General features: G+C 39.0%; 1 protein-coding gene across 1 annotated transcript in view; it reads left to right on the top strand.

Moving 5' to 3' along the window:
• Window positions 1-25,872, top strand: part of RLF (RLF zinc finger) — a gene marked incomplete at its 5' end in the record, with an annotated part of 59,512 nt that extends 33,640 nt beyond the window's left edge. Inside the window, 4 exons of the mRNA XM_084300687.1 lie at window positions 3,819-4,021; window positions 11,261-11,397; window positions 17,782-17,923; window positions 20,548-25,872. Of these exons, the coding sequence (XP_084156813.1) occupies window positions 3,819-4,021; window positions 11,261-11,397; window positions 17,782-17,923; window positions 20,548-25,260 (5,195 nt within the window). The 3' untranslated portion in view covers window positions 25,261-25,872. The remainder of the gene's footprint in view (window positions 1-3,818; window positions 4,022-11,260; window positions 11,398-17,781; window positions 17,924-20,547) is intronic.
• Between the last annotated feature and the right edge of the window lie 384 nt (window positions 25,873-26,256).

The raw sequence follows: 26,256 nt of genomic DNA, 5'->3' as shown, positions 1-26,256 counted from the left end.
TCAGCTTCATTATACTACGTATGTCCCCAGGGAGCAATATATTAGTTCCCCAAATATAATCTAACATTTGCCGAGTAGGTTCCCCCTTTAAGCCAGAATCATTTACAGTAGATCGTAATTGAGTTAATAGTTTCCAGTCTAAATTTGTCATATTAACCGTCACATTCCCCTGTGCATCTGGTGGCGAGTATACTACCGGAAAAGCTTGTGTTAACTGTGTTGCCGTTTCATAATTCCCTTCACGCAGTGCCTCATTTGCTATTTGCCTCCATAGACCTTCTCTCCCCTGCGCCCCCGTTGTGAAGGGATTTGTATTCGATAGAAATAGGCTAGCACTGGTCCTTCCACTTGCTCCTTCCTCACTTTCTATTGGAGCGGTTGGAGCTGCTGGTAGTGAAAGCTTCTCCTCTGCTACAGAGGACATTGTTACAGGCACCTCCGAATTTCCCGAGACCCCCTGTGTAATGGTAAAAGTTCTAACGGAAGGTGGCAACGGGCAATCTGTTCCTTCCATATTTATTTGCTGTGGATTAACCTTATTAACCCTTCCTGGTGGTCCTAACTGCTCTGTTGCAGCAGCGGCAATTCTTTGTTCATCTTTATGTATGCCTAATGCATTAGCCACTGCTCTCCATGGCTTCATTAAGGTTTTTAGCAGACTTAATATCTTTAATAACATCATCAAACAATTTGTCCCCAATTTACACCACTCTGTTTGTTCAAAAAACTGTATCAGGATTTGTAAAAACAACCCTGCGCTACTGCATATGCTAATATCCCTGATAATTCTTTTATCTAAAATGCTCCGCTTTTCTAAAAATCATCTGAGCAAATTATACGCCGCTTGTCTTTCATACCTTTATATATACAGTTGCAGCCTTTGCAAAGACCTCGGCGGCGCTTTTCCGGCGGGACCCTTTATAGGCTCATCCCGGGTGCGGGGACTCCCTTCCACCTTCCGAGCTGCGGGTGCGGGGACTCCTGTCCCTTTCACCTTTCCGACGCGGGTGCGGGGATTCTTGTCCCTTCCACCTCCTGGGCTGCGTTGCAGGACCGGTTCCTCCCTTATTCCGTCCCTCGCAGATTCAACTCCAGCGGAGTCCCTGTTCCCGTTCAGATAGGTCCCTGTTCGGGCGCCAATTGTTGTCGACGGAAGGAAGACACAGACGCTCAATATGAGTGAACAATGAACTTCAACTTTAATGGATAGCTCAGTCGCCTTTTATCTAGTTTGAACATAATCAACTCATACATATTGCAAAAACTAAGCTCAGGATTGGCTAACATTTTCCCGCTCTTTTCAGGTAGTTTCTCCTTCTTTTAGCTACCTTCCCGCCTTAGGGACTTTCCCCATCGCTCAAGGGCATCATGTCCTTGAGCCTGATTGGCTCTCAGCCAGCTGCGTACGTGCCCAGACTCTTGTGAGTTGAGTACGGTACTTTACTAGCCCATTGCCTCTTAACTGCCCAACATCCTCGTGTCCTATTTCAGTTAACCATTCTTCCACAGAGTGCCATGTGAGATCTCTCCTGTTCTTGCTGTTCTAGTTTGCAGCAAATATGCAAAACTGGTAGATGAAAGAAGTAGTGTTATTAGTAATGGAACTGGGAAAATAGTGACAGAGAGGCAATGAGGATATTTAATAACTACAGATACAATAGAGTAATACTGTGGTACTTTAATTATGTAATTCTGTGCGCTTATGTTATGGAGGAGACAGGTTTAAGTTTAGTTGCTTTTGTTAACTTCTTAGAGTATAAGCATGTTGAACAGGTGCTGCAAAGTTGCAGGTTTTTTTGAAGAGTATATAACTGTGGGAAAGACAACATAGGCCATAGGATTCTCCAGAAATTGTAACCAAATATTCAATAACATTTTAAAACAATTTCAGTTTTTTTATGTGTATATGTATATATATATATATGTATATATATATACACATAAAAAATAAATCATAGAGCTCTAAAATCCTATGGGGGGAAAAAAAAGAACTAGATTTGAAGGTATACATATACTTTACTTTTCATCTGAGAGATGAATGTGTCAGATTTGTATACCCAACACAGTGGAGCGAGACAAAATGAAAATTTAAAGAAATCTTGCTGTATGTGCCAATAAATTATGGTGAGGAAAATCTTTTTTAATCTCTTAGACTGTGCTGTTAACATATCTGGTATATCTTTTCATCATCAGACAAGTGTAATTCAGTGACTTCCACTGTTAATACTAAAATATCAACTGATCCATGAAGTTCTACGACACCATGCTTCATAGACTCTTGTCAGTTGTTTTTCACTTTGATTTCTTCCTTCAGTCCCTTCGTTTCTCTGCTTTAGGAGGTCAGATTCTGCTGTAATAGACTTTCTAGAAGTCAAATGATATCTAAGCTGGAATTATTCTTTTTGCCTTGTATAGGACATGATTGGAGCATAGATTAAACAATTATAAATTACCTAGGTATCTGCTGGATTACTTTAATCCATTTTTATCTTCACAATCATTATCAGGTCAACACCTGTATCTGTAATACAAGATGGAAATCACTGATCTGTTACAAATTTTTCTTTCTTCATTTAATTCTGTCACTCCTTTGATCTGTTTGATGTTCTTGTATGGAAACTTAGTATTTTCTGACTGCTGTCTTCTGTTTGATAGAGATAGTGGGAGTGAAAATACACTTCTTACAGGCCACAACAGGAATGACAGGTTTGAGTAAAGGTACAGAAGAAAGAGTTCTAGTACAATGGTTTTTCAGTTGTTTTTAACCATTTTATCCTCTAGTACAGCAGCAGTTTCACGGAATATCTTCTGAAGTGTTGTAAATAGATGCTACTTCAGTCATCTAAAATTAAATTTGTTTAAATACATCTGATTCTTAAGATCTCTGTGATTACATGCAGTGTAAGAACATATCGACTCCTCTTAATTTTCAAGGGTCTTTTGAAATATGTACATATCTGGAGACTGTCAAGGTGCCTTTGTATTAATGCTTTGTATTAATGTTTTTAAAGCTGGGAATAGCCCGTAGCTGTTGAGAAGCATACTGTTTCTTCAGCAAAGGCAAAATACATCTTAAGTACCTGGAAAGAATCAAACTAAATGGTGAGGTTTTCAACCAGATGTCTTGAACTAATATAAAAATGGCTTTAATTCTGAACTCAGCTTTTATTCGGTTTTAAACTTCATTAAATAAATTTTGCTAACCAATTACAAAAATAATTGAATTTCTAATATGGAATTATCTCACAGTCTCTTGTAATAATTAGTTGTTTGGTTGATCTAGAGTATAAGCCTAGCGTGTCTCAGATACTGTTCTTCAAAAGTACCATAAAAACAATATTTTCTCTCTGAAATTCATTCTGCATATTTTGGCAATGTGTTTAACAGATTAGGTGGAAAAGTCTTTGGTTGAAATATTTTTTTTTTTTACTTTTATCTTGTAATATGATGCTACAATTAAAAGTTGAAGACGCTGAATCTCAGCTTAACTAGTGGTATCTTGTTCAAAATACCATATAGTCTGATTAGTGTCCTTCCGTCACTGCCATGGCATAATTCTGTATTGCCTTGATGAATGCAATCATTTGATATGATTTCCACCCCCCATTTTCTATATCCCAGCATTCTGTCCCTACTTATTTGTTCTGAATGTGTGTGGGGAAAAAATACTACATTTATTGCTATGACTTCTTATCACACCCAGTGTTTTTAAGAAAGCTTATAAAAATTTGTAATAAAGTGTGAATGTAGTGAAACAATTTCAGTTAAGTGTTAGTTGTTATATGGTATATTCTCAAAGCTTTTTTTTCTTTTCATAGCTAATAAATTGATTACACGAGAAGGACCTTCCTTTCTGCAGATGCGAATAAAACATTTGATGAAGTCAAACTGCATCCCACAAGCTACTTCCTTGTCAAAATTGTGTGCAGATTCTCCTGAAATTGCAAATGTTTCATCTTTTCGCCAAGCCTACATCACATGTGTGTGTTCTATGCTGCCTAATGAAGACTCCATTAAGGAGGTTAGTAAATCCATAGTCCGTTTTAATGTGTATCTATTAAGTATCTTAGAATTTTGTTCTTTAACTTCAGTTCTCTGTATTGCAGACATAAAGTGTTGCAATGGAGTTGCAAAAGATAAAATGATCTATTAGAGACTGTAGTTGTAAAGAACATTTGTATCAACCGCTAGTGTAGTTATGAATTGTGTTACTTGTCTGTGAGGTTAGATGTATTTGAAGTCTTAAAATAAATCTTGTAACTTCAGTTCCCTTTGTAAGCAAAATACAAATGTAAAGCTGTCCTTTCTGACTCCTACCACTGGATTGTGTCTCTAAGTACCACATCCAGCCTTTTCTTAACCACCTTGTTGTAGTTTAACCCAGACAGCAGCTAAGCACCACACAGCCATTCTCCTACCCTCCATTTCTGGGATGGGGGAAAGAATCAGAAAAAGAAATGAAAGCCTATCAGTTGAGATAAAGACAGTTTATTAGGACAGAAAAGAAAGGAAAACAATGATAGTACTACTAATAGTAACATGTACAAAACAAGTGATGCACAATGCAGTTGCTTACCACCCATATGACAGATGTCCAACCTATTCCCAAGCAGCCAGCCCTCCCCATATTAATTGTTCAGCATGATGTCAGATGTTATGGAATACCCCTTTGGCCAGTTTGGGTCAGCTGTCCTGCGTCTGTCCCCTCCCAGCTCCTGCTGCACCCCCAGCCTGCCTCTTGGCAGGGCAGAGTGAGAAACTCAAAAGTCTTTGGCTTAGTGCTTAGCGTAAGCACTGCTCTGCAACAATTAAAACATCAGCATGTTATCAGCACTCTTCTCATCCTAATCCCAAACACAGCACCCTACCAGCTACTAGGAGGAAAATTAACTATCCTAGCCAAAACCAGGACACACACCCAGGACAGTGACAGTACCACCTCCCTGGGCATCCCATTTCAATGCCTAACCACTGTTTCTGAGAAGAATTTTCTCCTAATATCCAAACTGAACACAACTGGCACAACTTTCATAAACTGGGTTTATGAAAGGCAGATCCTGCTTGACGAACCTGATCTCCTTCTATGACAAAGTGACGCGCTGGGTGGATGAGGGAAAGGCTGTGGATGTGGTCTACCTTGACTTCAGCAAGGCTTTTGACACCGTCTCCCACAGTATTCTCCTCAAGAAACTGGCTGCTCTTGGCTTGGACTGGTGCACGCTTCGTTGGGTTAGAAACTGGCTGGATAGCCGGGCCCAAAGAGTCGTGGTGAATGGAGCCAAGTCCAGTTGGAGGCCAGTCACTAGTGGCGTCCCCCAGGGCTCAGTGCTGGGGCCAGTCCTCTTTAATATCTTCATCGATGATCTGGACGAGGGCATCGAGTGCACCTTCAGTAAGTTTGCAGATGACACCAAGTTAGGTGCGTGTGTCAATCTGCTTGAGGGTAGGAAGGCTCTGCAGGAGGATCTGGATAGGCTGCACCGATGGGCTGAGGTCAACTGCATGAAGTTCAACAAGGCCAAGTGCCGGGTCCTGCACCTGGGGCGCAATAACCCCAAGCAGAGCTACAGGCTGGGAGAAGAATGGTTGGAGAGCTGCCTGGCAGAGAAGGACCTGGGAGTGATGGTGGATAGTCAGCTGAATATGAGCCAGCAGTGTGCTCAGGTGGCCAAGAAGGCCAACGGCATCCTGGCTTGTATCAGGAACAGTGTGACCAGCAGGGCTAGGGAGGTGATCGTCCCCCTGTACTCGGCTCTGGTGAGGCCGCACCTCGAGTACTGTGTTCAGTTTTGGGCCCCTCGCTACAAGAAGGACATCGAGGCGCTTGAGCGGGTCCAGAGAAGGGCGACAAAGCTGGTGAGGGGCCTGGAGAACAAGTCCTACGAGGAGCGGCTGAGGGAGCTGGGCTTGTTCAGCCTGGAGAAGAGGAGGCTCAGGGGCGACCTTATCGCTCTCTATAGGTACCTCAAAGGAGCCTGTAGCGAGGTGGGGGTTGGTCTGTTCTCCCACGTGCCTGGTGACAGGACGAGGGGGAATGGGCTTAAGTTGAGCCAGGGGAGTTTTAGGTTGGATGTTAGGAAGAACTTCTTTACTGAAAGGGTTGTTAGACATTGGAACTGGCTGCCCAGGGAAGTGGTGGAGTCACCATCCCTGGAAGTCTTTAAAAGACGTTTAGATGTAGAGCTTAGGGATATGGTTTAGTGGGGACTGTTAGCGTTAGGTCAGAGGTTGGATTCGATGATCTTGAGGTCTCTTCCAACCTAGAAATTCTGTGATTCTGTAACTTGAGGCTATTCCCTTCTTGTTTTAAAATTATCCCCCTAATGTAATTTCTCTCTTATCCCTTATAACTTATCATAATGTTATATGATATTAAAAAAAAAAAGTGGAAGGCTTAGGTTAGTGGGAGGATGTTTTTTATGATGACATAGGTATTGAAATATCCTTGTAATGTTAAAGCTTCTTCAAACTAAAATGACGTGGTAGACAAAGTCAAGATAATTCTTACATGGTTGTATGTTCTGTATCACAGAATGTTAGAGATTGGAAGGGAACTGGAAAGGTCATCTAGTCCAGTCCCCCTGCCAGAGCAGGAACACCTATTTCAGGTCACACAGGAACACATCCAAGTGGGTTTTGAATGTCTAGAGAAGGAAACTCCACAACCCCCTGGACCAGTGTTCTGTCTGTTCCAGCCTGTTCCAGTGTTCTGTCACCCTTACTGTAAAAAAAAAAAAAAATTCTGTTTCCTATTTAAGCAGAACCTCCTATGTACCATCTTGCACCCATTGTCCTATCATTAGATGTCACTGAGAAGAACCTGGCTCTGTCCTCCTGACACTCCCCCTTTACTTTTTTTTAAATATTAATAAGGTCATCCCTCAGTCTCCTTCTCCAAGCTAAAGAGACCCAGCTCCCTCAGCCTTTCCTTGTAAGGGAGGTGCTCCACTCCCTTACTCCCTTAATCATCCTTGTGGCTCTGCGCTGGACTCTCTCAAGCAGTTCCCTGTCCTTCTTGAACTGAGAGGCCCAGAACTGGACACAGTATTCCAGATGTGGTCTTACTAGGGCAGAGTAGAGGGGGAGGAGAACCTCTCTTGACCTACTACCCACACCCCTTCTGATACACCCCAAATGCCATTGGCCTTCTTGGCCACAAGGGCACAGTTGCTGGCTCATGGTCAACTTGCTGTCCACCAGGACCCTCAGGTCCCTTTCCCCTACGCTGTTCTCCGACAGGTCAGTCCCCAACCTATACTGGTACCTGTTCTTGCCCGGATGCATGACTCTACACTTGCCCTCGTTATATTTTATTAAATTTCTCCCTGCCCAACTCTCCAGCCTGTTCAGATCTCACTGGATGGTAGCACAGCCTTCCAGTGTGTCAGCCGCTCTCAGTTTAGTGTCATCAGCAAACTTGTTAACAGTGCGCTCTATTCCTTTATCCAAGTCATTGATGAATATACTGAAATATATATATTAATATATATGAATATATTGAATGTATATGGGATTATTGGACTAGATGATGTTTGAAGGTCCCTTCCAATCCCTAACATTCTGTGATTGAATAGTACTGATCCCAGTACTGACCCTTGAGGAACTCCGCTAGATGCAGGCCTCCAAGTAGACTCTGTCCCACTGACCACAACTGTTTTCTTTTCACCAGCCAGTTCACAGTCCACCTCACTACCTGATTATCCGGATCCCACTTCCTTAGTTTAGCTGCAAGGATGCTGTGGAAGATGGTGTCAAATGTTTCACTGAAATGATGGTAGACCACATCCACTGCTTTTCCTGGCTCTGTCTTCATAAAAGGCTATCAGGTTGTTCAAACATGATTTTCCCCTTGCTAAAACTGTGTTGACTGCCCCTAATGACCCTTCTATCCTTGATACGACTAGAGACAATGCCACGGATAAGTTGTTCCATCACCTTTCCAGGGATGGAGGTGAGGCTGTCTGGTCTGCAGTTACTTGGGTCCTCCTTCTCGCCCTTTTTGAAGACTGGAGTGACATTTGCTTTCCTCTAGTCCTCAGGCACCTCTCCCGATGCCTTATCAAGGATGATGGAGAATGGCCTAGCACTGACTTCCACTAGCTCCCTCAGCACCTGCAGGTACATCCTATCAAGACCCATAGATTTATGGATGTCCAGATTGCTTAATTGCTCTTAATCCAGTTCTCATCAACTGAGGCAAATTCCTTTATCCTGACTTCCTCTGGGACCTCAGGGATATGGAGCTCCTCAGGACAGCCTCTGGTATTATAGACAGAGACAAAGTAACTTTGCCTTCTCTTTACCTTGTCTTTATCTTCTGTCACCAGGGCACCCACCTCATTCATCAGTGTGCCTACATTGCCTCTAGTGTTAGTTTTATCCACAGTGTATTTGAAGAAGCCCTTTCTGTTGTCCTTGACCCCTCTTGCAAAGTTTAATTCTAAGGAGGCCTTAGCTTTCCTAGTTGCCTCCCTACATCCTCTGACAATAGTCTTATATTCCTCCCAAGTGGCCAGCCCTTCCTTCAATGATTAGACTCTCCTCTTCCACTTGAGTTTGCCCAGCAGTTCCCTGTTTAACCATGAAGGTCTCCTGTCCCCCTTTCTTGACTTCATACCTGTTGGGATGCTCTGATCTTGGGCTTGGAGGAAGCAGTCCTTTTGAATACCAACTATCTTGGGCTCCTGTACCTTCAAGTACCCTGTCCTATGGAATTTCCCCTTTTTCAATTGCTTGAAAAGGCCATAGTTGTCCCTACTGAAGTCCAGTGTTCCGATTCTGCTTGGTATTCTGTTCCTGCCACACGAGATCCTGAACTCCACCATCTCACGGTCACTGCAACCCAGGCTGCCCTCAACCTTCACCACTTCAACAGCCCTTCCCTGTTAGTGAGGACAAGATTCAGCAGCACTTCTCTCCTAGTTGGCACATCTATCATGTGCATCAGGAAGTTATCATCAATACACTGAAGGAATCTCCTAGACTGCAGATGGCTGGCTGAGTAGGCCTTCCAGCAAATAACAGGGTATTTGAAATCCCCCCCCCCGATATCCAAGACCTGTGATTGCGGGGCTGCTATCAGCTGCTTGTAGAAGGCCTCGTCACTTTCTTCATCCTGATCTGACACCCACAACAGTATTCCCCATGCCAGCCTGCCCCTTAATTCTCACCCACAGACTCTCAACTTGCTCCTCATTTGCCCCTGGGCAATACTCAATACAATGTAGTTGCTCTCTCACATAAAGAGCAACTCCGCCACCTTGCCTTTCTAGCGTGTCTTTCCTGAGCAGGACATAACCATCCATGACCACATTCCAGCTATGTGAGCAGTCCTACCATGTCTCTGTTACTGCCACCAAATCATAATCTCCTGACCAAACCACAGATTTGTAACTCCTCCTGCTTATTCCCTTCACTGCATGCATAGGTAGGTGTACAGGCACTTCAGGGAGCGAGCTGAGCATGCCAATTTCACCCTAGGAAGGTGGGAGGCCTCTCAGTCTTCATGAATACTAGAGCACTGCCCCACTGGTTGAAGTCCAGCTACAACTCCATCCCCCTTCAAATCTAGTTTAAAGCTCTCCAAATACAGTAACTTAGACGAATAGCCTGGCATCCTTCTTTACAACAGAATACAGGAAAAATGACAGCATTTTTCAATAGGAGTAACTGATGGCCATTAAAAATGTGTTTTCTGGTGTACTGTAGCCTGATAAACAATAAGTAGGTTTTAAGTTTGTAGTTTTAAAAGTGGCAATGTGTTTTTCAAACTGCCTAAGTTGAGAGATTTGTTTATTTATGGGCTTTTTAGAAACTGAGCTTAGTCTCTCAAGTGATGCATATTCAAGCAGATCACAGGCAGTCATGTCATCTTCACATTTGTCGGAGCAACCTATTCCATATTTGCATGCACTGCCAATATCTGTTTTTCTAAAAATGAAGACCTGGAAGATCATTGATGTATCAGAACACTGCAACCTCTTGGCATTACTTCAGAATGTTTGCTGTGATACTGAGTGGTACAGTGGCAGTATATAATTGTGGAAATCATCAGAGATGAAAGTTGGGGTCATATAACTTCTTCCTAATTTGCATTACAAAATACGCTGATTGAATTTGTGATTTCTAAAGAATAAGAATAACTAAGTGAAGTCGCAAAAGAAGACTATGAGAAAATTGGAGTTATCCAATTGAGACACATTCAGTGACTTTCCAAATGAGCTGAAAATGTGTACCTGTGAGCACCTAACAAGCATGAGAACATAAAAAAGGGTATTGCTTGCAGAGATGAGAATTAAGGGGCTGCATTAACATAATCCCATACATCTTAAAGTACATAGTATATAACAGTTCTCTACAACAAACATGAGAGTGCTGATCAAAGACTAGAGCTGTATTTTTTCTTGAAGTCCTTTTTTCTGCCCTATAGGGCTACTCAGAGTTTTGAATGTAATCTTTTTCTTGGCATTCCTACTGGAAGGAGAAGCAGGGGTTTGGTATTACAATAAGGCAAGAGTCTGCAGTTTGCAATGTTTTTTTGTTTTGTTTTGTTTTGTTTTTTTCTTTCTTTTTTTCCCACTTGCTCTGTAATTGCAGTGTTAGCAGTCTAGGAGATGGCGTTGCTCTTAGCCCTTCAGTTAAGTGTACTTTTGAACAATACAACAAGAACTAAGCAAGGAGCAGTTTTCTGTAGCACTCCCAAGTTTAGGGCTTGGATATAGGACAGAAAATAAAGGGTAGGTTTGTGACTGTGGCTTCGTTAAAGAGAGGCTTGACTGAGAGAAGAGATTGACTCCTTTGAATAGGAGCATCTGTAAATCCAGAACTTCAGTGGGCTTTTCTCTCTCTAAACACTTAAATTTTTAACATCGTGTTTTGGAATGTGATTGTTCAGAATTAATGGTTATGGGCAAAGAGGGCAAGAGACTTGCTTTTTCAGATCTCTTGACCTTTTTAGACCTGGGTTTTAATTGTCAAGAGGAAAACAGAAATGTTTTCAGAGGCAGAGAAGTTGGGAGTTGAGGTAAAGTGTTGCCTTTACGTAAATATTTTGCTGAACTGTCTGAAATAGAAGATGGTCCTGAAGAAAAGTAAAGGATAAGAACTAACGTTTTATACTGTTCCATAGCTTAAAGATGTGTGAACTCTGTATTAAACAGAGACAGTGTTTTGTTCATTTGTGAGACCACTTCCTTTAATAGAGTAAACCTGCATTTCTTTTGTAAACATGTTCAGAAGTGCCTCTTCTACTTTTTTTCAGATTGCAAAGGTGGATTGCAAAGAAGTACTAGACATCATATGTAATCTAGAATCTGAAGGACAAGAAAACACTGCATTTATTCTTTGTACAACATATCTTACTCATCAGCTTCAAACAGCAAACGTGTATTGTTCTTGGTAAGTACTAAGTATTACTGACTTTTTAACTTAACTGTTCTTTTCTTCACTGCTTACTGTCTTTCATACAAAAGAATTGAGCTGGTCAAGTACAAAAAATATGTAGTGAAATGAATGTAAATTTATTTGAGAAGTTCATCAGACTGAAATACTTTCTAGATAACTTATGACAACATAAATAGCTCATCTTTAGCCTTGTTAAGTCATAGTTGCAGGAAGAGAGCAGTTTGTCACCAAATGGCTATCAGACAAAAGTAATGTCAAAATTGTTCAAAAATAAAACAGCACTTGTATTGTTGGCATTGGCAGTAATGTTTTGACAATGTAGTATCTCTGTAAGTAATTGTCGTGGTTTAACCCGGTCAGCAGCTAAACACCACACAGCTGTTCGCACACCCTCCCCCCTCCCTCTCTGGGACGGGGGAGAGAAATGGAAAGTGAAGCCCATGAGTTCAGATAAAGACAGTTTAATAAGACAGGAAAATAATAATAATAATAATAATAATAATAATAATAATAATAATAATAATAATAATAATAATAAATAAAAGTTATTATTATTATTGTTGTTGTTGTTATTATTTATTATTCAATGATGATAATAGTACTACTAATAATAATGTGTACAAACAAGTGATGCACAATGCAATTGCTCACCACCCGCTGACCGATGCCCAGCCTAGCCCCGAGCAGTCCTGCCCCCCTCCCCCGGCTAGCCACCTCTATATATTGTTTAACATGCCATCAGATGGTATGGAATATCCCTTTGGCTAGTTTGGGTCACCTGTCCCCTCTCAGCTCCTGCTGCACCCCCAGCCTGCCTATTGGCAGGACAGAGCAAGAAGCTGAGATGTCCTTGGCTTAGTATAAGCACTGCTCTGCAACAATTAAAACATCGGGGTGTTATCAGCACTCTTCTCATCCTAAGCCAAAACATAGCATTCTACCGGCTACTAGGAAGAAAATTATCTCTGTTCTAACTGAAACCAGGACAGTAATGCTGGAACAGTGCTGTCTGGATTAATATTACACACACAAACTTCGTGGTTCCACAAAGCATGTTGTAATTCAGTTCCATTCTTCACTCTTGAATAAACTCATAGGAGTTTGATACTTTTTTTTCACTTCTTCCACAGAGAGATAAGTAGTAGGAATTGTGAGTCTAAAACTTCTCTACTCCCTTCTCTTTCTAGAGATACAAAACATTTTTGCATCTGTTTCATCTGTGGCAAGCTGATAGAATTAAGTAGGGATGCTGTTTTCTGCCCCTTATAAAATGGGTTTGTAGCTTTGGCTTCTGAAGCATGGCTAAATGTGTTTTTCTCCTCATTAAATTATAATCTCGATAAAGTCTTGCATTATCAAACACCTCAAATGTATCTTGGATATCTGAATGCAGTGAGCTGTGGTATTGTTCATTCACTCACTTCATGTTTTAGAACTATTAAGAAAAGTTTGCATAGCACTTAACTGTGAGTGGGAACAGCTGTTTGTTCAGCCTAGTCCAATCATCTCTACAATAAAGGTAAGAGAGATTTCTGCTTCAGGCCAGAAATATCCATTAGAGCAAAAATCGTACCTTGAAGAGAACAACGTATTATTGGAAAACTCAAAAGAACAGAGAATCTACCACGCTTAGAAGCTCTAAAGGCTGACTGGTTTTTGCTACTTAAATGTGTCATTAGAGATGGCTAGAACAGGGAGCATGCCCAAAGGACGTTGTCATGATTCTCATTAAGCCAGCAGATACAAGGGTGAGATACATCACATGATCTGTTTTTCAAATAAACAAAATGAACATTCTTTCTTTGGACAATAGAACATTTCATCTGAGACTTACTGAACAGTTCTATCTAAAAGCTGCATTCCTAGGTGCAGATTAAGACTCCAGCTTCAGGTATAGCTGAGACTTGTAAACCCTTGCTACTGGAGAATAGACTTCAATGATGTACTGTTTAGAATAACATCCCTTCTTTGTGACAACAGTGTGAGTAGTTTTTTCTTGCAGTAACAAGTCTGAGCTGTAAGTAGCTAGAACTTGAATGAAACTTTTGGGTCCCCTAATTCTAATATACACTTTCTCTTGACTAGCAAGTCAGGAGAGAACACTGCAGACTTCTAATCTCCTTGCCAGTCAGGCCCATGATGGCCCTGACTAAAGATACGTCTACAGCTGTAACATACATACGTAATTCCACATCAGCTTTAAAGTGGTTTAGTCTAAGTGACAAGCAGTAAGTCATGAAGATACAAATATAAGTACAGTCTAGCCACACAAGTACATTCCTACTTAAAGAAGGTGTTAGGCAGCTTTCCTTTCTTGTGGTGAGGTCATATCACTATGTCTTCACTGGTGATAGTAGTTGTTAAAACAAAGGTGTTCTTAGATCCATCCGTTCCACAACTGCCCCTCTGCTGCTGACTGAACATAATCCTTAAGTTCCAGTTCCACCCACCCTTCTTCAGTGACCAGACAGGAGAATGAAAGTGCGCGTAATCTTCTGTGTAATACTGAAATTGTGCAAGGGTATACATTCAAACTGTATGTAGTACTGTGTACAAAAGAGTTGTGCACAACTGATGCAGTCCATACCCATTAAAGAGAAAAACTTCCAGGTTGCTGGAGCCAAGAGTGAAGAAGCCCACCTTCTGATGGACTTCTGTCTTTTGAAAGTGATGTAATGATTTTTGATCATCGTGATACTTTGACCTGCAGGTTGTACCTCTAAGCCCCATTTCAAAGTATGGTTGCATAAAAACACAGATGCTTTGCTGGTATACTGCTGTTGGATGGAGTGGCCTTTTATATTGGTCCCCACCCCATTCCCTTGCAGTATATGCAGATATAATGATTATTTTGACATAACATAGATGAATTCAACTTGCTGATATGGCGGAAAACTTCTAATTTAGATGACTACTTTTCTGTCAGATCAGGCAGCTGAACTGATTAGGGGTCAGACGACACACTATAGTTGTAGTGGATATTACGGCTCACAAACGTGAGGAGGCACTAGCTCCATACAGACTCTGGTGTGCACCAGAATAATTGCAGAGCTGATCTGAATTAGTGTCCTGGAACAGAGATAAGGTAATGTTGCTTTCTAATCGTTAGTAAATTGAATGAGCACAGTCAAAAGCATGCCAAATATCAGAGCTATCTGGAAGGACAGTGTACATTATATGATGCTGCTGTGATATGCATGTTTAGTCTAACTCTACAGCTCAAACTAATGTGGGGGAATGACTTACTAGAGTTTGCTTGCCAGACATTATATAGGCTCATGCATAGTAAAAAGATGCACTTAAAAATACTTGGTAAAAATGAATACATAAGCCGAGATACTCTTTTCTGTGACCAGCTGCTGTTTTCAGGGGGCAGCAATTGCTCAGGTAAATCACTTCAGAGAAGGTCCTGTCTGGTTCAAAAAGATAGGAGTGTAGTTGAAAGGTTATTTAACTCTCTGATGCCTGATCTACTGATGATTGGGACTCATACTTTTTCTATAACTGTCATTAACACCATGTGTATTTTCATTGTTAACAGTAAAATGTAATTTTTTTGTCACATGTATTTAATCATAATTGTGCATGATAGTGTTTCGAGTCAATAAACATTATAAGTTTTGATCAGTTTTCATAGCATATTTCCAGTGCATTATGCAATTTGATAGGACAGAACTGAGTGTTGGTACCTAAAACATTTAATAGATATCTTTGAGAGGGGAGCAGGGAATAAGGAGAGCAGAGGCCCTTTGATACAACATAGTTTTTGTTTCAGTGTTCCCTTTGTGTTGTTACAGATTCAGTCCAACAGATAAGCCCTAGTATATGGTCTTGAAAATGTCCCATGCATCTGTAGAAAATCTTGAAATAAAATTGTTGTTTCCTGCAGAATTTTCTGGAGCACTTCTTGATTTTACAAAGCACCAGCACACTGAAATATTTTCCACTGCCCTCTAGCTGGACTTGCACTGACACTGTAAGGCTTGTATTGCTGTCAAACAAAATCCTGTGTGCTGCCAGCAGCCCATTCCCATTGTCTTTATCCATATCTTGCTTTATGCAGTATGAGAGTGAACCAGCATAAGTGATGCAGATTGGCAGCATTCTGGTTTAGACAGAGGAAAAAAAGGATATGCTGACAGCTGTGAACAGCAGGAGGAAAGTGAGATTACTTTTGATGGTCTATTATTGTGGATGATACTGAGACAAGATTAGTAAACCGTGCATGTGTGTAAATTAATACTGGTAGTGTGAAGCTTCATTTCACAGCTGAAGATGAAGACAGACAGGTTTGTATATGGTCTCCATCATGAAAATTGGGAAATTTTGCAGTGATTGTTGCTGATGATCTTAGAATAATGTGTAATGCTACTTGATTGCTACAAGACACTTGATTTCCATTTCAGTTGGAGGTATCTACTGTGTTTGGAGCTTTGTAATTAATACTGCTGTGGGAAATAGTTCTGAGCTACTTGACTGCCTTATTCTCAAAGGAGTTGGGCAATTCATGAATCCATGAAATAACATAATCTTTAGTGTTAACATGAACAATATTCAATGTGAACTGCAGCTAAGCACAGTTTCAAAATTTTTTCTCTTCAGTCTGATATGCTAGCAAAATTTTATTCGTCAAAGTTCCTAGAGATACCTGTCTGCAGTTCTTTCTATTTCCTGTTGCTTCCCCCACCTCGAATAAATTTTGAAATAGAAAATTGCCCAAATACTGAGTTTTCTTTTTGTGCCTTTCATATATATGAGCTTTCATATATTTGAACACTGAGGAATATTCTAGGTCACCATTCTTAAGGACCCCTTCCAGCAGTCTGCTTTAGCTTTGCAGAAAGCAGGAGCAGGTGAGAAAAGGAAAAGGGCAAACACTGAAAACTTGTTCCTCTGACAGAAACTCTTAGGAGGGATTATCCAGAGTCAGTCCCGTCTTTCGGTATTCTCCCAGCTGAATAAATGCACAAAATGGTCTTTTGATAAAGCATTTCAAGTTGTTTTGTATCAGCTGTGGTAATGCCAAGGTTTTTTGTTGTTTTTGTTTTTGTTTTTGTTTTTGTTTTTGTTTTTTAATACTTTTATTGGATTCTGTGAGTTTCTCAGTCTGGCTTTCCTTCATACAGTTTCCTTCATAAGTTTCATGTAGTAAAAGTCAGTAGAAAAAGTTGCTGATATTTTGGGTGTCAAAACAATGTCTTTTTCTTCTCCAGTTCTGTTTTGGAATTTAGTTAAAACACCTTTAATTTTGCTGCTTACATGCTAGCTCCTTGTAGGCCTATCCATCTACTCTGTTCCCTTTCTAACAGAGAAAGGCTGTTAATGACATTTCTAAGCTTCCTTTTTTAAAAATCTGTGTTACTAGTAAATATTGTGTGATTGTATGCATTAAATATACCTCAGGTCAAATCACTAACAAGGCCTCATTCACTTTTGCTTGGCCTAGTGTTCTAGAGTACAATTGCAGAATTCAAAGAAAAACCCTTGCTAATATTCAAAGTTTGTGTGTGTCTTTGTAATCTTGTTTTGAACTGACCTTTTATCTAGAAACATTTATGTATAATTTGATGCATAGGGAGTTAATTTAGCAAAGGTGAAATTTGCTCCAGTGAAGAACCAGAATAAAAACTTTTTTCAAGTAGTATAAAAGATACAGCTCCTATCACTGTTTAATTTTCCATTTCTGTGGTGCCCATTGTGGTGGGAAAGCAACACAAAGTTGATTGCAATGTGCAAGTGCTGTTGCCTTGATTATAATAAACTGCATAAGAGAACAGCTCTGTCCTTGAATGGTGTGAGCAGTTACACACACAACTACTCAAAGACAGTAGACAAAGCCCTCATCTTAAATATTATCATTTATGTAACACTTCAAAGTGTGTTCTGCTAGAGGTGCCTTGAAGCACTGTATCAGAGTGGTGTCGCTGGAATGCACGTGTCAGCATCTAAGCCATTTGCCCAGTGGAAGAGAACTGGTTACGTTGCATTTCATCTTGCTTATTCTAAATTTCTATCTGGAAAGTTAAGACTTGCAAGTGTGGGTGGTTTGGTTGGTTGGTTGGTTGTTTTTTTTTGTTTTGTTTTGTGACTGAAAAGGGAATCTATGCAGCTGTAGATGTCTGTTAAGCAAGGTATATCCTCTTGTCTTTCCCCATTAGCAGGAGATACACTGTGCTTTGATCTGATGAATGTTTGGAAATAAAGCGTGGTAACTGTTACCATCAGTATTTCTAAGAAGTAGAGATGTGATTGAAGTGTGTACTGTTTTTTAATAACACTTGAACTACTGTGGTGTCAACTCTGAACTGCAGTGTATAGGCTATGGACAGATTGTGCATATCTGTAATGTGCTTATGTTTTGCTTTAAATTCTTTGCAGGGAGCTGACACTTTTCTGGAGCAAATTGCAAAGAAGAATAGATCCTTCTTTAGATTCCTTCTTGGAGAGATGTCGTCAATTTGGCATCATTGCCAAGACACTGCAGCATTTATTTTTCTTAATAAGAGTCATACAATCTGAAGTAAGTTTCAGTCCAGAGGATTTGGACGCAGCCAGAACTGTTTAGATGTATTTACTATTTTATTGATAATTCTGCTGAACTGCTATAAAAAAGAATCTTGTTTATTTTCAATGTTTTGGCTTTCTGCTTAGGTGCCTATTAGTTTTTTAATTAAAAAAAGCTTTCTGATAAAAAAAAAAAAAAATGTTGTCAGTTTAGCACATTGTTGAAGTGACCTTTGATAATTTCAGAATGATTATTACTAATTTGATTATTTTATAATTATAAAATTATTAATAAGTGTGATTTTAGAATGTTTATTACTCTAAAATTACAGTTTCATAGTATTTTGCAGACAAAGCATAACTATATTTTGATCTGATGCCTGTTGGTTGTTGTGCCTCACTCTTGATTTTTGCAGCATCTCTAAGAGATGAAGACTTGAATGAAATGTAACTTTCTTATTCTGAGAAAATATCCTCATCCTCAAAATCTGTGATGCAGTAATATCTGCAGTTCTACCGTCTGTTTTGATACCTATGTTTAGACAGTCACAGAAAGGTTCAACAGAGGTTTAACAGCAATTTTAAAAGCCTCACAAACTCTTTTTGAGAAGCAATGGAAAGACTTAAATTTCTACATCTAGCAGGAGGTCAATCCAGTATTACTGTTCATGAGCATAGTAGGGACAGATATGGTTGCTCAGGAGACTGTTTCTGTCTTCCTTTGGCTGCTCTGATGTTTGAACTGAACCTGCGGCTACTCGCTGTATGAGAGTAGTTTCAAGAGCAATTATGAATGAAAATTAATCAGGAATTTCTTAATATAAATGGAGGAAAAATAAGCCAGCTGGTTTTCAGGTTAAAAAATAAACTAGCTGGTAATACGTCTTTTATCCTTTTAGTAAAGGTATTATACAGATCTTAAATTAGATATGGGATTTTTCCCTTAGTAATGTCACTGTTTCCAAAAGATTTCAGATATTTCATCATGAAAAACAGCATAGCTTGGCACATGTACTGTAGAATTTGTCATGTGAACTTCAGTTGCACGAGTCCTTCAATTAACAATGCATTCCTAAATTTGCCTTAGCCTTTCATTTCCTCAGACTTTTTGCATTATTATGTGGTCATAAGTTAAGTCAGAGTTAAGGCATCAAAATGGATTATGGATAAAGCAGGCAAGGTTCCGTTTTCTAATTAAATTTGTTTGGCGTGAGGTTTGTTTGCCTTGGAGTCTCTTTCATTGACTAGAGTTACTCCTGTGAACCAAATGAGTTACCAAGTGAGATTTGATATGACAAACAAGTATCAAAGCCCTATTTTCGAGTCAAATGAAACAGAAGTCAGAAAGCTTGCATGATAGTCCTTCTGACAGAGCAGAGAGGAGAATATGGAACTCTCATTTGGCAAAGATTAATTCTATTCAGTTAATGAAAGTGCTTTGCACAGAGAAGTCTTTGTTCATAAAGTGGGCCTTTCACACACATTTTAAAAGCAGAGAAAGTGCAGTTATATAAAGTATACTTCATTGTAATACATACAACAGTTTTTCACCTCTTGAGTTTCCTTTTAAATATCGTTAGATTGGGAAAATAACTTTTTACTGCTGTCAAGCAAATAATGATGCTATTGAATTAAATTAGTATTGCATGACTATTGCAATACTATTAGTATTGCGTGCACTGCATAAGCAGTGCATGGTGAGGGTAAGACCTTGCTAATTATTTTCGCTAGTTCTTAACTTTTTTGGCATTTACCAAAGCTCTTTTGGCATTTACTATCTGAGTTGATGTAGGTGTAGTCATGTTAACCACTTGTCATCTCTACGCTATTCATAAATAAGTTTTGTACAATTAATAACTAATTACTTAATGCACTCAGACTTTGTTGTGTTGAAGAGCATGATTTTGTCAGCATTTGGAACAAAATGGCTTTCAATCTTGTCTATGCAGAATTTAAAGTTGTGTTTTTTGTTTTTTTCTTTTAAATCAGCATATGGGTACTGATTTTACATATCCTCCTAATAGTACTGAACAGTATTTCAAAGTTACATAGACTTCTTAGAAAATGTTTGAAGTTGAAATTCCAGTGAACTTCATCAGGAATTTTTTTTGCTCTCATACTGCTTATGCTGTTGAAGGCTGTTTTTTTTCAGGGTGCAAGTGTACATTAATTTCCTTATTACACGTTGACAGATATTGTGAATTAATATCCTGTGTGGATACTGCAGGAGTATCGTATGTGGTAGACTTACACCATTTTTTTAGGCATCTGCCTTCGATACAATTGAGAGACAGGGAGTGAAGAGAGGTATGAATTGTGATTGAGTCAGTCCATGAAGAGAGGCAGGAGTAAAAAAGACGTTTCACATCTAACACCCTGAATTAGTCAATGTGAGTTCTCCACAGAGTACACTAAAGGACGAATCCACTCACTTAAAAAACAGAAGAGGTCACTCACATAAAGTAACTTAAATTTTTTTAAAGCATGCTGAGGTGACTCAGGCACATAAGACTCAGAAACCTGAACATGTTTTGAATGTGCTCTAGTCTTTCATAGTTCTTTCAGAGAACAGTTCAGGAGAGAATGTACTTATCAAAGAAAGGTAACATTTGTGGCTGTTTTTGTTGTTTTTTTTAACAGGCAGAAGAAGCAGGACTTGCTGTGTCTGTTTTGTTGTGTGTGAGAGCCCTTCAGATCAGATCAAGTGGAAGTGATGAAATGAAGACATCAGTATGTAAAACTATTGCATGCCTTTTGCCAGAAGACCTTGAAGTTAGGAGAGCTTGTCAGCTTACTGAGTTCTTGCTTGAGCCAACATTGGGAGGATTTAATATGTTGGAAGAGCTCTATATGCAACCAGATCAGAAATTTGATGAAGAAAATGCACTGGTTCCAAACTCACTCCGTTGTGAGCTACTGCTAGCTTTAAAAGCATACTGGCCATTTGATCCTGAATTTTGGGACTGGAAGACTTTAAAGCGACATTGCCTTAAACTTTTAGGGAAAGTGGGCTCTGATTCTGAGGATGATGCAAGTTTTAATATGTCAATCAATGAAACCGACATGTTAGAAACTTTCTTGAGTGACTATGAAGAGGCAAAAGAACATAAATATTATGATGGAAAAGACACAATTAGCTACCATAAAGAAAAAGCAAGAGTAAAAAAACCTATTGGATCTTCAGAACGATACCAGAGATGGCTTCAGTACAAATTTTTTTGTGTGCTCTGCAAAAGGGAGTGTATAGAGGCTAGAATATTGCATCATTCTAAGATGCATATGGAAGATGGTATTTATACATGTCCTGTGTGTACTAAAAAGTTCAAGAGAAAGGAATTCTTTGTACCACATGTAATGGAACATGTTAAGATGCCACCTAGTAGAACACACAGACCAAAAAAGAAAATAATACTGAAAAAAGAGAGATCACTGCAAAAGACAACAGCCTCTAGCAGTCCCACTCCAGCACTTCAGGAAAAGTTGTATCAGCCAGAGCAGTCTGAAAAATTTGAAAATGATGCACATGAATACGTCACATTTAGCCAACTGGAAAATTGCCAACTACAAGACAGAGACATCTATCCATGTCCTGGAACAGATTGTTCTAGAGTATTTAAACAGTTCAAATACTTAAGTGTACATCTGAAAGCTGAGCATCAAAACAATGATGAGAATGCAAAACACTACTTGGATATGAAAAACAGGAGAGAGAAATGCGCTTTTTGTCGTCGACACTTTATGACATCCTTTCATTTACGGGAACATGAACGTGTGCACTGTGGTCCTCAACCATATATGTGTGTGTCAATGGATTGTTATGCTAGATTTGGGTCAGTTAATGAGCTTCTTAATCACAAACAAACACATGATGATCTGCGTTACAAATGCGAGCTAAACGGATGTAATATTGTTTTCAGTGATTTAGGGCAACTTTACCATCACGAGGCACAGCATTTCAGAGATGCATCATACACCTGCAACTTCTTTGGTTGCAAAAAGTTTTATTATTCAAAAACTGAATTTCAGAATCATCTTGCAGTGCATAATATTGCAGTGTCAAATGGGGAAGTGAAGCAAACAGTAAAACTTGAAGATTCAGTTTCAAAAGACAAATGCAGTTATCTTCCACAGTCTCAGTTGCTTGAACAATCTGAAAATTCCAATCAGAATGAAAACTTGGATCCCACGAGATCACAGGAAATTCCACAGATTAAGGAAGAAGTGCTCTCTGATAGTGAAGATTTAGATGATGAAAGTAATTGCAGTCTTCATTGTGAGAACCATAGTGCAGCTGCTTCAGTAAATCAAGGTCAGGTGTCTCCTTTACTTATGGAAACATTGGCTCACAGTCAAACAGTTCCAGGCTTTCTCATGTCCCAGGAAGGAGTCTTCCATTCAACAGATGTGAAGCAACAGTGTTCTGATGTGGCAGTTTGCTTTGGTGAAAAAAAATTTTCATGTGGTTTTGAAGGCTACTGTTCCACGCACAAGAACTCCAGAGGTATGCAAAAACACCTTCGCAGGACTCATCCATATAACTTCAAAGGTAAAAAAAAAATGGAGATGAAAACTAAAGACTTTTTTGATCTATTGAGTGATGCTCAGGACAGTAAATCCCCTACAGACAATACAGAGTTAGGTCATAGTTCAGACACAAATGCTGACTCTCCAGAAAGCTTGTATTGCAATATAAATGTTAAAGGGAACAGTGGCTTCAAGGAAGAAACTTGTCCTTCTTCTCCAGAAACATCTTTTTATGATAGTTCTAAAGATTCAAATATTGAAGATAACATGTTGGAACTAATGTTAGGCTTGAAACATCTAAGCTTAAAGAATTCTAACATGCAGAATTCTTCAAAAAGCAAGCATTTTTTGGGCTCTTTGCAGTCCTACTCATCTAGAGACGCCAAGTGCCCTGAGTCAGTAGTAGATGAAACTACCTCAAAATTTCAGTTTCAAGAGCAACACGAAAATTTACCCAGCCAGTACCTTACTCAGCTGGCAGCTAAACCATTTTTCTGTGAATGTCAAGGATGTACGTGTGAGTTTGTAACCAGAGAAGCTCTGTTAATGCATTATGTTAAAAAGCATAACTATTCAAAGGAAATGGTTCTTCAGTTAAATATGTTCCAGCATCGGTACTCACCATTTAAGTGTCATATTTGCCAAAGATCATTTACAAGAAAAACACACCTTAGAATTCACTATAGAAACAAACATCAAATTGGCTGTGAGAGGGTAACTCACAAATTTGAACATGTAGGCTTATGTACAGATGACATACATAAAAATAGCACTGTTCCAACACCTGTCTGTGCAACCAAGGTTGAATTCATTGAACATTCAGATCATTCTGAACAGCTGTGTCATCCTAAAAAGGAAGAGTGTAGTTCTGAGACAGACTTGGAATCCGGTGAAGAGACAGACAATGTAACAAGAAAATCATCTAAAATAGCATCTCTGGACAGCCATAGGGAAGAACTGGAAGCACGAGAGGGAAGAGGAAGTAAAAGAACAGTTGCTAAAGGAAACTTATGTTATATATTGCATAAGTACCACAAACCATTTCATTGTATACATAAAAGTTGCAACTCTGCATTTACCAACCAGAAAGGTTTGATTCGCCATTATAGGACTGTTCACCAGTATAATAAGGAACAGCTCTGCTTAGAAAAAGACAAAGCAAGAACGAAAAGGGAGCTTGTCAAATGTAAAAAAATATTTGCATGCAAACACAAAGAGTGTGGTAAGCGGTTTTTATGTTCTAAAGATCTTGCTAAGCATTGCAGTGACTTCCACAATGAACACTTAGAGGATCAAAAACTGCTTTCTGAAACTGAATCTGCAAGATTTGCTTGTAATCAAGCCCAGTGCCCTGCTGTATTTTATACCTTTAATAAGCTTAAACAGCATCTCATAGAAGAACATGCTAGTGAAGAAAAAATAAACAAAGATTTTGAAATCCATTGTGACCTTAATGGCTGTGATCGAGTTTTCACAAATTACAGTCACTACTCTCAACATGTGTATTTTCGACATAGTGAATATTATGATAGTCTCTTTGGAAATCAGAAAGAGGAAGAAGATAATCATAACAAAAATAAAAATGAACAAAGTTATCTGAAAGACACTTTTGACATAAACAAGCAGAATGGGAAGCAGTTGAAAGAAAAATCTAAGAGAGTTAGCAGAAGTAAAGAAAAGCATTTGATTAATCTCAAAACAAAAGAGGAAGCCCTACAAATGTGTAAAGAAAAGTCTAACCAGACCCAGTACCCTTGCATGGTTCAGGGATGTCTATCTGTTGTCAAATTGGAAAGCAGTATATTGAGGCACTATAAACGCACACATCAGATGACCAATATGTATATAGAGCAAAGGATTCAGAAACTTGTTGTTTGTGTTAAATGTGGCATAATGATTGAAAAACAGACCTCCTCTGAAACAGCTTTAGATTTGGATAAAAAAGGCATAAAGGTTAAAGACGAGGTATCAGCTAATCCTGAGTATGTGCAGGAAAGTGAAAAACTTCTTGTTCCAAATTCTGATTTTGAGCATCAAGATGTAAGCAATGAAGACCAAAAAAGAAATAGTGTAAGTTTTGATACAGGTGCCTTTATGTATTCAGGCACTTTAAAATATAACCACAGTTCAAAAACCAGCTCTTTTGAAGAGCACAATGTCAGGGAGTCAGTTATGTGTAAAACTGAAGATTTTTCTGAAAATAGTGAAAGAGAAAATAGTTCTTATTTCTCCAGTTTACAAATGGAATTGCCAAGAGAGAAAGACACAGAAGGATGTCAAAATAGTGCAGTTACTCAAAATGCAGAAAGAAATGTAGTTTTTGCTACAAAAGACAGATTGCAGAAGCCTTCAGTCTCCAGACCATTTGATTTAAAAACATATAAGCCAATGGGATTTGAGTCTTCATTTTTAAAATTTATTCAGGAAAGTGAGGAAAAAGATGACGACGATGATGATTTTGATGAGGTAGTGGAATGGGAGTCCCCTGAGCAGTTGTCAGTAGATAGAATCTTGCAAAAAGAGGGAGACAGTCAAAGGGATACACCAGTAAAAAGCTTTGTGGATGACAAAAACGTAATCATACCCCAAAATAATCGTGGGCAACTAACAGAAATCCAGCCCTTGTTGTCTGAATCATCGTCTGCCCCTTCTTTAGAAAATTTGAGGGCTATTTTGGACAAGGCATTAACAGACTGTGGAGACCTTGCCTTAAAACAACTTCATTACTTAAGACCAGTAGTTGTTCTTGAAAGATCAAAGTTTTCCAAGTCCCTTATAGACTTATTTCCAACAAAAAAGGCAGATGAGCTTTGTGTAGGAAGTACATAGTTTTGCTTAGAGCAGATTGCCTGCACTACTGCTATATGGGGAGAACTTCATTTAGAACAGTAATTGTTACAGTACACACTGTTTAGGTTAGTTTAGACTGTTTAATTACATGAATGTATAATATCTGTCAAAAGTATTGGCTAAGTTAATTTAGCTCCCTTTTTTTTTGTTTTTTTTTTTGGTTTTTTTTTCCTCAATGAACTATGCTGATTTTGGTGCTATTTAATACATCAGAATACTGGGGGCTTCCTCTCGCAGAGTAAATGTGCATGATTGTATATGGAACACATACTAGGGTACCAGGGTTTGGGGGGCAATGGAGTTATTACTTGACTTGAATGTGCACCCTAGGGTGCTTTGTGTAACATATTGTACACTACAGCATCTTATATTTTTTGAGTTATGAGTTTCAATAAATTACAGTTTTTCACCCATTTGCTTACTGTATAGTAAATCTGTAATGTGGGTTACTTGTGATTGAGTTTGGAACCATTCTGACTGCATTGGATAATGTTGTTTAAATTTTATGCATTTGTAGATTTACCAAACTGATGAACCGCTATACAGAAAGTAAAGTATTACATTTTATTTTACAATATTATCTGTCCTTTTTTCAGACTTAGTACATGTACAAATTAGTACAGGCAGAAAGCACTTGCCACTTAGAAAGATGAGAAACTCCTAGTTACCTTTCCTTTTAAAGGAAGAAGCTTCTGAGAGCATTACAACATGTTTGAAAATAATTGACAGGCTTCCATGAAATTTGCATCACAGTAAAGTTATGGATACATGTTTTGGGCTCCCTGCTTAACTCTTCAGATAACAAAACCTAACTGGAAGATTCACCAGAAAAGCCATGTTTTAAGATCTATTTCTTATCTTTTTGTCTAATTTCTTTGCCTACCTTTTGGATACATCATGAGGCCCAGTCTGTTTCCCGTGTAAGTGTTTTTTCTTGATCTCTATGAGGATGCTAACAAGTGAACAAACAGCCCC

Source organism: Netta rufina (genome assembly GCF_964035555.1).
Source record: "Netta rufina genome assembly, chromosome: 23".
In the NCBI taxonomy this organism is placed as follows: Eukaryota; Metazoa; Chordata; class Aves; order Anseriformes; family Anatidae; genus Netta; species Netta rufina.
This window is presented reverse-complemented; position numbering and strand designations above follow the sequence as displayed.